The sequence below is a fragment of the Salmo salar genome, chromosome 01 (genome assembly GCF_965601325.2).
Source record: "Salmo salar chromosome 01, fSalSal1, whole genome shotgun sequence".
Lineage (NCBI taxonomy): Eukaryota > Metazoa > Chordata > Actinopteri > Salmoniformes > Salmonidae > Salmo > Salmo salar.
This window is the reverse complement of record NC_138291.1, coordinates 156,323,907-156,336,470: the sequence shown is the minus strand read 5'-3', so window position 1 is coordinate 156,336,470 and position 12,564 is coordinate 156,323,907. Positions and strand designations below refer to the sequence as shown.

Sequence of the window (12,564 nt, the reverse complement as noted above, 5' to 3'; positions counted from 1 at the left end):
TTGTGGGAACGAACCCATACGTTTCCTGACTCTTAAAACAGAAGGTTTTTTAAACGTTCTGAGAAGAGAAGTGAAAATTTCACCTCTTCCAGGAAGTTTATTTTTTAGGTTGCACGGAGGTTCTGAGAACGTTTTCCTGAGAGGTTTTATTAACGCTCTGAGAACTGAAATGATAGATTTGGATTTTTTTGAATAAATTCGTTAAAACTTTCACTGAATGCGTCAATAAGACTTTCAGTAACACTGCTAGCTTATTTTGGGTTAACTTTTTTTTTTTAACTCCAAACACAGATAGGACACACAGAAATTAATTTCCTTAAGCATTAATCAAACAAACATGTATTTTTTTATGTGACACGCTATCAGTGAGATTCAACCCTATACGCTTCTGTTCTCTATCCATAGAATTAGTCCACTACACCACCAGAATGGAGCTAGCATCATGTTTTTTTTACAGATACAAAGCTGTCCTTTTGTCTATTCAAACAGGCCCCATTTCAAAGGAAATGGACAATTAGTAGGTGTGGCCATAGAGCATTTTGTTGATGCTAAAAACCAAATGTATTTGTTTTTAGATAACATTCTTAGAACGTTACTAACGTTTTCTTAACGTTCTCTGAACAATTTGAGAACATGACTAAGCAGAACCAACAGAAACCTATAGGAAACATTATGCTTAAGTACTGAAATTCCCACAGAAGAATGTTGTTTCTTAAGGTTCTCTGAACAATGAGAACATTCCCAATGTCAAACCAGTGAGTGAACATTCCTAAAATATTACCAACATTTAAATGACATTTAAATAAACCATGTTTGAACTTTAAGGAAACAGCCGGTGAGGAATCAGCCCAGAACTACACGGGAGGATCTTGTCAATGATCTCAAGGCAGCTGGGACCATAGTCACCAAGAAAACAATTGGTAACACACTACGCCGTGAAGGACTGAAATCCTGCAGCGACATTCCCAATGTCAAACCAGTGAGTGAACATTCCTAAAATATTACCAACATTTAAATGACATTTAAATAAACCATGTTTGAACTTTAAGGAAACGTTCTGTTAAAGTAATAAAAAATACAAAGACATTTTTTTTGGTCAAGTTCCTTAAACGTGCTGAGAATTTTCCAAAGCCAAGCAATTATCCTGCACCATTCCCAGAAAGTTGTGGGAAGGTTGTATGCAAAATAACTATATGACAAACACACTCACCAAGCTCTAAGAAACATGTGGTTCTCAGAACTTTATGTGATAGCTGGGGAGAGACACCTTCAATGAGCCAATCAACAAACTTACCACTAGGCTACATGGGGCAGCAGGTAGCCTAGTGGTTAGAGTGTTGGACTTGTAACCGAAAGGTTTCAAGATTGAATCCCCGAGCTGACAAGGTAAAAATCTGTTGTTCTGCCCCAGCCACTAGGCCGGCCAGCATTGAAAATACGAATTTGTTCTTAATTGACTTGCCTAGTTAAATAAAGATAAAATTAAAAAAGTGTCAAAGAAATTGTTGATAACAGAGTTGAGGTAGCTCAGATGTGTGTCTGTTATATTAAAGTGACCAGGATCAGTTTCAATGATGAGATTACATTGGCATGTTCAGGTTGTTCATGGCTGAAAAGCATAGAGCCCCACAGTGGAGGTGACATAATACCCATAAAACATAGCGGTCAAACAGGGAAATGGTTCCAATTGTTTTTCCACCATAAATTTTTCCCCGTAGGGGATTTGAAAAAGTACTTAAAATAAAGGTTGTATTTCGTGTAGGCTTATCCTGGCGTGACATTTTGACAACCATGTAATTCTCTCTCGGACAAGGTGACTTTTAACAATATATTCACCTGTATTTACCCCCCCCCAAAATGAAATGCTAAATCAGCTAATTCTACCATAGACAGTGATTCAAAAGGCACTCGCACATCTGAGCTATATCTTTGTTGCAGGTGCATGGTAACAATTGAATAACATGAAAGAGAAAAGACAGTAAAATAATTGTCAAGTTGTGTACCAAGATGACTGCAATCTTGTTACAAGAGTGTTGACAGCAACCTTACAGGCAGCAACACTTATTACAAACCATTTCCTTGCAGGGCTGATGAGGAAAGAAGTGTAGGGTCTAAGCTCAGACAAATGACCCATGTGGGTATAGGATGTGGTGCCTGTGGCATTAGAACTAGTGTTTTAATCTGCAGTGGAGCAAAGCAAACGTTCTACTTTGTAGTCTCAGAGAGAGAAGTATTCAAGTGGCCAAGAACTCAGTTGTAGCTTACATTTTTTATAAATACAAATAAGCCTGTAAGGTATGTAACTTTCAGTGTGACAGTTTATTAGCATTTAAAAAACTGAATCAATAATAGATTACTGATAAGGTGCATTGCACTACAGATGTCTAAAAAAGAACAATAAGAAAATATTATTGAAGTTATTCAGTGAATTCAACTGCAGTCATTTGTATTGTGTCAAGATATAAGGTTGCACACAAACGCACACAAAAGTGAATAAAAAAAATTGACATTTTCTTTAAATATGCTTTTCACCTCATTCAAAAAAAGTAAAATCGTTTTATAATTTCATAATAAGTTAAACGGCCATGTAATGTTAACTTTACATTGAGGACTTTAAGTTCAACTGTTAAGTCAACCCAGTTTGTACTTCGGAATGCTTTTAACTCAATGGTCCTCTGATACATGAGTAGTTGGAGGCTCAACCATGGTCAAATGAGCCCAGGTACCTTAAAAGGGATTCTCCGGGTACTTTTTAGCCAGTAGTTCTAAAAGTAGCACCCACGAGCCAAAAGTGGTCCCCGAAAATTGCTTACTGCATCACATCGGCAGATTGTGCACCACGTAATTTCTCTCGTTCTCGCTCTGTGTGATTCTTGCTAGCTGTCATTTAAAATGGCAAGGGGCTGAATCTCATTGGCTGGAACCTGAATTGCTAGGGTGCTGGCCCACGTGGGAGGAAATGCAGGAAAAAAAAAAATAACAGCACAGCTTCTAGAAAACAGTCACTTTCAAACGACGGATTTCGTGGTTAATTGAGGTAAGAGAGTAATTCAGCTCATAGATTATGTATGAACTACACATTGACACATCCAGCCCAAAGCGGGAGGTTTAAAAAAAACAACTTATTAGTCACCGAAGTACCAGAGCATGTCTTTAAATCATTGACTAAACAGTGGAGCTATAAAAGGAGGGGAGAAGGAAATAAGAATACATTGGCATCCTGCCTACTGTTAGCTAGGACGGACTGACAACTCTTTACTTTGAGAAGTGTTCCCATACAGTACATAACAAGCTCTAGCTATGCTCAGTCTACTTTTGATCCAATTTATATTACAGCGAGACATCAGTGACCTTTATAATGTAGCCCAATTCTCATTTATGAGCGAGTCCATTTCATCAGATAACATATGACAAGGTGCAAACCAGGAACTGTAGAAACCAAACACCAACTTAACCAAAACATGACCAGTGTCCTAACAAAATCATGACCATAGTGTTCGTGTAAGGAGTTACACCACTTTGCCATGAGTACATAGGGGTGTGTGAGACAAAATGTAACAGATCAATTGTAGGGTAACTTGGGGAGTAAAACGTCACCCTACCTCAAAATCATTTTGTGATGAGACCAATATAACTTTTTTTGTTGAGAAACAGTGACAACCAGGGAAAGTGTTGGGGAAAAATTGTGACATGAAGTGGTTCCTGTGAGATGTACAGGCAGAGTGCGTGTTACACCAAGTTACCCTAACTGGAACGTTTACTTTACAGTGAGAATACAAAACATTAAGAACAACTGCTCTTTCCATGACATAGCTTTCCCCTGGATCCACCTGGTCAGTCTATGATCCCCTATTGATGTCACCTGTTAAATCCACTTAAATCAGTGTAGATGAAGGGGAGGAGACAGGTTAAAAGATTTTTAAGCCTTGACACAATTAAGACATGGATTGTGTATGTGCCATTCAGAGGGTAAATGGACGAGACAAAATATTTGACTGACTTTGAACAGGGTATGGAACTAGCTGCCAGGCACACTGTTTTGTGTCAAGAACTGCAACGCTGCTGGATTTTTCATGCTCAACAGTTTCCCTTGTGTATCAAGAATGGTCCACAACCCCAAGGACATCCAGCCAACTTGACACAACTGTGGAAAGCATTGGAGCCAACATGGACTCTACAAGCCAATCTTGTAGAGTCCATGCCCTGACGAATTGAGGCTATTCCGAGGGAAGGTGTTCCTAATGTTTTATACACTGTCTATTAGCCTTGATTCCTGGCAATGACTAGTACCATTTAAATGACTGTAGCTCATCTTAGCTGTGGAAACCTTATCAGATGCCTTTATGAGCAACAAAATGTTATGAAATATTCACATGGTATCTCAGTATAAGGAGAATATTCCAATGTACCAAAAACACAACTCATAAGTTCTCATACATACTTATTTAACTATTTCAAAGCAAATGAGGATTGTAAGCTTTTCCCATGTGTGGGAACATGCATAGCTAATATGATTTCCCTGTGCTGGAGGAAGGGACTTTACTGTGTGTAGTACACCCAACGGTTTTGAAACATGGTGGTTTCTATGGCATCGATGAAGGTTTAAACACATTCCATTTAAGTAAAGAGCCTCACATCCCCTTGTTGTGCTTTGAAACCAGGGAGGATTTGCTGAACAGTAAGTGGTGCTTTTACCTTAATGCCTAAACTGTTAGCTTATCAGGTCAGCTCCCTGTGTTGTTCAGCCTATTTATGGATGGGTGTGCAACAGGGACCTCACTGTACAACCATTATGGATGGGTGTGCAACAGGGACCTCACTGTACAACCATTATGGATGGGTGTGCTACAGGGACCTCACTGTACAACCATTATGGATGGGTGTGCTACAGGGACCTCACTGTACAACCATTATGGATGGGTGTGCTACAGGGACCTCACTGTACAACCATTATGGATGGGTGTGCTACAGGGACCTCACTGTACAACCATTATGGATGGGTGTGCTACAGGGACCTCACTGTACAACCATTATGGATGGGTGTGCTACAGGGACCTCACTGTACAACCATTATGGATGGGTGTGCTACAGGGACCTCACTGTACAACCATTATGGATGGGTGTGCTACAGGGACCTCACTGTACAACCATTATGGATGGGTGTGCTACAGGGACCTCACTGTACAACCATTATGGATGGGTGTGCTACAGGGACCTCACTGTACAACCATTATGGATGGGTGTGCTACAGGGACCTCACTGTACAACCATTATGGATGGGTGTGTTACAGGGACCTCACTGTAAAACCAGAGACTGGCCGTGGTGGTCAACCATCACGCTTACAGAGTTTGGACACAACGGACTGAGACAAATAATAACTGGCGTAAAAGACGTCAATGCGATTGAACTCTGACTTTGGGTCCTTCAAAAAGCACTATGTATTATTAATATCCCTAATGGGTCAATGCTCATTGTCATAATTGGCAAAAACAAGAGACAAACATGGCATTGATTCGTATGAAGTTATTATCTCTTTGGAATAAATATCACAGCAAAGCATTGGGCTAAAACAGCCTTGTTAGAACAGCTACAGTTAAGCTGGACCCTCTGTCAGTCAGGTAAATCACACTTACCCTCAAGTCATTGAGCGAAGAGACAAAATGGACAAAGCCAAAGGCATTTTAAAAAGGCAATCCTGTTCTCCGCAGTATTCCAAATCCAAAACCATACACATTGTTTCAGCTAGCTAAACATGAACTACAGTGTAAAGTTGGAGGTAATGATGGTGTAGGCTACTGCAGACAGCACAGAGTTCACATAGGACTGGGGTCAAGAGGCCAGAAGACTTGAGTATACAGGAAGTCACTGACCCAGGGAAAGTTGAAGGACAGTTCAACCCATGGCCTCAGTCTATCCACAGCCTAGTCTGACGAATTCAATCAAACTGAGAAGCCACATGAGCATCCCAAGCCAAGAGTTTGTAGAACATTGCAGTGTAAACATGGAATATATTGGTGAAGTTAAGTGATGCAGCTTAAGGTAGAACTCAGGGTCCCAGACATATTCGCAGGTAGCATTGGCTGATGTTGCTCTAAGGTTGTCCAGTGTTGCGATGACAGCCCTGGCTGGACGCGTGCGTGTGGGCAAGCGAGGTGTTCAGGCTTGAAGATGGGTCACGTCTCAAAGTACTTGTAGATGGCAGTGACGTAGGTCATCACACTCTGCCAGTCAGGCCTCTCTGTGTGCACCATCTCTCCAATGTCCTGAGAGAGAAAGACACATGTAAGATGTGTTGCAGTACAAAATGCGCATCACACTGCATACTTTCTTTCACTGCAAATTGTGTGTTTAGAATATTGTCAGTGAGAGACCGTGAGGAATAAAGTTCTGACTTTATTCCTAGGCCCATTGCTTGGCCTAGGAGTAACATCACAATACCTTCCACCAGAGAACGTTGGAGAGGTGTTACTACATCTTCTTAAAGGAGAATTGTGTCCTTCCAAACCTCATCCGCAATGTTATATTCCATATGTGCGACTCGCGCCGTTTCCCCTATCCAACTGTTCCATTCTCCGTGTTGCCTGCTGCTAGAATGGACAGAGAGGTATCGCTCACGTCACAACAAAATGGAATAACACGTTGTGGATAATGTTCGGAATGACAATGTGGTGTACAACATCTAAACACCCGCATCACTATATTGAGAGCTTTTCTGTTTCTGAAAGGAGGTATTTTGGTGTTTTTGGATTATTTGTTCATGTTTATTCAGAGCCCCTGTACTGAATCACAGGTTAGGTTAAGTTTCTCAAAAAAGTGCCGGGACCCTTCTATAACATGCAATTTACATCACAAATAGAGATTTGGTTGTAAAAAAAAAAAGAAGCTAAATTATAATGTAATATCTAAAAGGTTGTAAAATTGACAAGAGGCAAGACGCAGAGAGAATGTGTTTTTTGTTTTAATAGTAAATCTCCTCCCCCTCTGTCAGCGCTCTGGAGTGGATCACCCACAGATGAAACCCAGTCTGTCTCTTGTTAAGCTGAAGTCAACTGGCCTTGGTGTGACACTGCTCTTAAGTCAGCTGTAGCTGCTTGCCATGAGCACATATTTTATGGGCAGTCCTCACAGGCTCCAGACAGCCAATCTATGACTGTTGGTATGCATTGCTGCTGAACTATATAATCAGCCCTGTCTTTCTGTTGCCCAGTCTTTCTAGTCAAGCCTTACAAAGGGGAGGAAGGGATATGGGAACGTCTCTCTCACCCCTCCAGCCATATAAAGCATCTTGGTCATTTCATTCTACACTTTTGAGTGGTAGTCAAATATCAGTTCATTTTAGCTCGGACACCAACCAATGAGGACTTGATCCCGACACTTTCAGCGGCCTGGAAAGCCAGTGTGAAATTTCGCTTCTGAAGGAAAAAGGGAGAAAATACATTTGTGATGAACGAACTACATGTATATAATTTCCACACTAAGAACTTTCCGGTCCGTGGACTGAGGGGGTCTATCTCACCTTGTCCTGGCTGGAGAGCTCCAGGTAGGGGATGTGGGCAGGCAGGTAGGTGTGGAGAACAGCACAGAAGGCCAGCCCGTCGTTCCAGCTGCTGCTGAAGTTGGTGATATCAATGTTCTGGAGAGAGGAGAGAAAGAGCATAACAGTAAAGGCTCTCTAATAGCAGCCCTAGCAGTGTTTCCTCTAGAGAAATGTGTAGCAGTTGGAGAAGAGGTTGTTTTGCTGACTCCATCTAAAATAGAAATTCCACCTCCAGAAATGTGTCCAACAACATATTGGTAAAATGATTTTAACATGTTGGACCATGGTATGCATATAGCCGGTGCATGGTCTATATTATCAGGTATGCTATTAGCAATTAGCATTATTACCTGTACCCCAACAGATGCAGCATAGTGGCTATAAATAAATAGGCTGAAGCATTGGGTTGCCCATCTGCATTTACCCTATCGGGCTAATCATTAGGTAGATCCCAAATATGATATTTTAACTAGTTAGCGTCAAATTTATACATTTTATGTCCCAAAACAGTGAATATGCACAGAATTCTGAACATTAGGAACATTTCATTAATATTGAGTTGCCCCTTCATGTCACCATTTTTCCCTCCAACACTTTCCCTGGTTGCCACTATTTTTGCTCAACTCAAAATATGCATCGGTCTCATCACAATTTTCAAAGAAAAGATTGGAGGACATTTTACCCCCCAAGTTACCCGACGATTGATCTGTTACATTTAGCCTCACTCTCCCCTACCCACTCATGGTGAATTGCAGAGCGGTATAACATGCTTAATCATGACGCTGCTAAATTGTGAAGTTTGAGTATATTTAGAAGTGGAAAGCTGAGATTCCCCTCTTTTTAACAATGGCCATTAAAAACGGCTTCTTTCGACGTGATGGGATTAAGAATAGATGTTTATTGACTGCATGTCAGAAAGCATGTTTCCTTCCCTATGGCACTCGCAACTTGAATGCGCCTTAATATTTATCTTGCATATAACACACAACAACAAGCCGGCTAGGAAATAGATAAACTATTCTACTATGGGGTTGTCTGTTTTTTTATTCATTATGTTTTACGTCGGAGGCAGTCACAGTGGCCCAAATGTTGAGACGTTCAGAAATGTAACAGATTTTGACTATCACTAATGTCATATGTTTGGTAAAGTAATAAAGAGGGTGAAATATTTGGGGTAGATGTTCCTAAAACAGATATAGATATATATATGACATATTATAAAGAATAAAAAGGCTTCATTCACAATTTTTATCATACCATCATATTTGTATATGTTTTATTGAGTACTAGATCGTATGGGTTGGAAATGTTTTTTCTCCGACATAAATAAACAATTCCAGCTGAAAGCCAAAGGTCATAGCTTTCTAGGGGGAAACACTACTACATTAATAAAATATTGCCCTCTTTCTAGATGAATAAAAGCATAGTGAAACAGTGCGGCTGTCAGCTCAACTATATAATTAACTATATTATAGGATTTAGCCATGGTGCAGCGCAACAAAAGACTGCAGAGGAAACACTGAGCCCGAGGCTATTCTTATGTTTCACCATGTCATCCCCAACAGCTGTCAACAACAGTAGATGATGCAAACTGTGGTCTTTCAAAGGAAGTATAAGAACGTACTTGTTTTAGCACACTAGTGTTTCTTCACACTGACTTGCACTCAAGTGAGAGATGATCAAAGACTCCATTGTACTAGCTTCACTACTTTATCACTGTGTGTTTGCTTAGTGGACAAGTTTATCTCCATCGACTTGCATCCCACGGCTCCCCTCTCTAACCCACATAATATACAACGGGAAGCCATTTAGGGCCGACTGTGTGTGTGTGTGTGTGTGTGTGTGTGTGTGTGTGTGTGGGCCTTTATAGCCCTGTTGTTATGACCAGGTACGGTAGGTCGGGGGGAATTCATGTTCGGTTGGCTTAACCTTTTTAATGCTCCACACGGATGGATGCCATTCAATTGGGATGCACACACCTCACGTGCGTCCAAACACTATGTGTGTGTCTCTCTCTAGAAAGTCCTGTGGAAAGAGACTCTTATTCTTGTCCCACATAGTGTATTTGGAAAGTATTCAGACCCCTTGACTTTTTCTACATTGTGTTACGTTACAGCCTTATTCTAAAATGGATTAAATAAAACAAATCCTCATGGATCTAGACACAATACCCCATAATGACAATGAAAAAACAGGTTTAGAAATGTTTGCAAATTTATTACAAATAAAAACCAGAAATACATAAGTATTCAGACCCTTTACTATGAGACTCGAAATTGAGCTCAGGTGCATCCTGTTTACATTGACCATCCTTGAGATGTTTCTACAACTTGGAGTTCACCTGTGGTAAATTCAATTGATTGGACATGATTTGGAAAGGCACACACCTGTCTTTATAAGGTCCAAGGTTGACAGTGCATGTCAGAGCAAAAACCAAGCCATGAGGTCGAAGGAATTGTCCGTAGACCTCCGAGACAGGATTGTGTCGAGGCACAGATCTGGGGAAGTGTACCAAAACATTTCTGAAACATTGAAGGTCCCCAAGATCACAATGGCCTCCATCATTCTTAAATGGATGTTTGGAACCACCAAGACTCTTCCTAGAGCAGGCCTCCCTGCCAAACTGAGCAATCAGGGGAGAAAAGCCTTGGTCAGGGAGGTGACCAAGAACCTGATGGTCACTCTGACAGAGCTTCAGAGTTCCTCTGCGGAGATGGGAGAACCTTCCAGAAGGACAACTATCTCTGCAGCACTCCACCAAATCAGGCCTTTATGGTAGAGTGGCCAGACGGAAGCCACTTTTCAGTAAAAGGCACATGACAGCCCACTTGGAGTTTGCCAAAAGTCACCTTAAGGACTCGCAGACCATAAGAAACCAAATTCTCTGGTCTGATGAAACCAAGATTGAACTCTTTAGCCTGAATGCCAAGCATCACGTCTGGAGAAAACCTGGCACCGTCCCTACGGTGAAGCATGGTGGTGGCAGCAGCATCATGCTATGGGGATGTTTTTCAGCAGCAGTGACTGGGATAGAGGGAAAGATGAATGGAGCAAAGTACAGAGAGATCCTTGATGAAAACCTGCTCCAGAGCGCTCAGGACCTCAGACTGGGGCGAAGGTTCAGCTTCCAACAGGACAACAACCCTAAGCACACAGCCAAGATAACGCAGAAGTGGCTTCGGGACAAGTCTCTGAATGTCCTTGAGTGGCCCAGCCAGAGCCTGGACTTGAACCCGATCGAACATCTCTGGAGAGACCTGAAAATAGCTGTGCTGCGATGCTCCCCATCCAACCTGACAGAGGTTGAGAGGATCTGCAGAGAAGAACGGGAGAAACTCCCCAAATACAGGTGGGCCAAGCTTGTAGCGTCTTACCCGAGAAGACTCGAGGCTGTAATCGCTGCCAAAGGTGATTCAACAAAGTACTGAGTAAAGCATCGGAATAGTTATGTAAATGTGATATTTCAGTTTTAATTTGTTATAAATGTGAAAAATTCTGAAAACCGGTTTTTGCTTTGTCATTATAGGGTATTGTGTGTAGATTGAGGGAAAGAAACGAATGCAATTTATTTTTAGAATAAGGCTGTAACGTAACAAAATGTGGAAATAGTCTAACATGGAACCCAAACCGGCTGCGCCATCGTGCATAAATGTATTTTGTCCCCCACACCAAACGCGATCATGACACACAGGTTAAAATATCAAAACAAACTCTGAACCAATTACATTAATTTGGCAACAGGTCAAAAAGCATTGAACATTTATGGCAATTTAGCTAGTTAGCTTGCACTTGCTAGCTAATTTGTCCTATTTAGCTAGCTTGCTGTTGCTAGCTAATTTGTCCTGGGATATAAACATTGAGTAGTTATTTTACCTGAAATGCACAAGGTCCTCTACTCTGACAATTAATCCACACATAAAACGGTAAACCAAATCGTTTCTTGTCATCTCTCTTCCTTCCAGGCTTTTTCATCTTTGAACTTATATGGTGATTGGCATGTAAACTTTCATAGTATTACTACAGCGACCGGCAACACAGTTCGTCTTTCAATCACCCATGTGGGTATAACCAATGAGGAGATGGTACGTGGGTACCTGCTTCTATAAACCAATGAGGAGATGGGAGAGGCAGGACTTGCAGCGTGATCTGCTTCAGAAATAGAAAGGAGTTCCATTTTAGCCCTTGGCAACGCAGACGCTCGTTGACATGCGCGAGCAGTGTGGGTGCAATAATTGAATAACATAGATCCCTACATTTATTTTGCAACGCTCGCGTGTGGTCAGCCTATAAGACTGAATACTTTCTGAATGCACTGTAGGTATGTTAGATGACAGCTTCCTCTACCAGAGACGATGGAAACTCAGTAACCCCATCCCAACCTTCTCACCCCCTAGTGCACTATATAGGGAATAGGGTGCCATTTGGGACGCAGTCCCCGTCTACAGCGAGGCAGTCCTCAACTCGCTACTAAGGGTCACAGGGGACCTGTGTCAATTATCAGAGAAGCCAGGACTACACATGCTGCGGGCAAAGAAACTCTGGCTCACCATAGTTAGTGACAACACTGGTTATTAAAGCTCATCTTTTCCTCAGAACCTTATTCCACACAGAAACTTTTGAGAAAGGACTGTTAAAATGCAAACAAACTTAGCAACAAGGAACATATACATATGTGCTAGGTTGAAGGTAGGTATTCTCTCTGCATCCCCTTGCTTTACGGGAGTTGGCAAAAAAATATATATGAACCAACGATGGCTCGAGCTGGAGAGTAAAAGCAACAGGACGAGCCCAGTAGAAAACATGAAGGTATAATCTGTGGGAAAACAGGGCTGAGCTACGGTAGGAGAGGCTTGGCTGGTAGCAGTGTGTTTACAGTGAGCATGGCTCCTAGCAGCACCAGAGCACAGGTAATGAACACATTGTTTTCAGAAGTACTGTAGTTAATGACAAAAAGGGGTAAGAGAGAGAGACAGAGAACATTTACGATTTAGAGAGGAGACAGGGGACTGCCCCTGCCAGAAACCAA

At 41.6% G+C, this 12,564-nt stretch overlaps 1 protein-coding gene across 2 annotated transcripts in view; it reads right to left on the bottom strand.

The window, feature by feature from the left end:
- Positions 1–2,300: 2,300 nt before the first annotated feature.
- LOC106566282 (cytospin-A) overlaps positions 2,301–12,564 on the bottom strand; it is a 40,105-nt gene continuing 29,841 nt past the window's right edge. For both annotated transcript variants that reach the window (XM_014134174.3, XM_082955407.1), the window contains exons 13-15: positions 7,518–7,634; positions 7,354–7,413; positions 2,301–6,264 (exon numbers count right to left, since the gene is read on the bottom strand). In XM_014134174.3, coding sequence (XP_013989649.3) covers positions 6,175–6,264; positions 7,354–7,413; positions 7,518–7,634 — 267 coding nt within the window. In that variant the 3' untranslated portion in view covers positions 2,301–6,174. The remainder of the gene's footprint in view (positions 6,265–7,353; positions 7,414–7,517; positions 7,635–12,564) is intronic.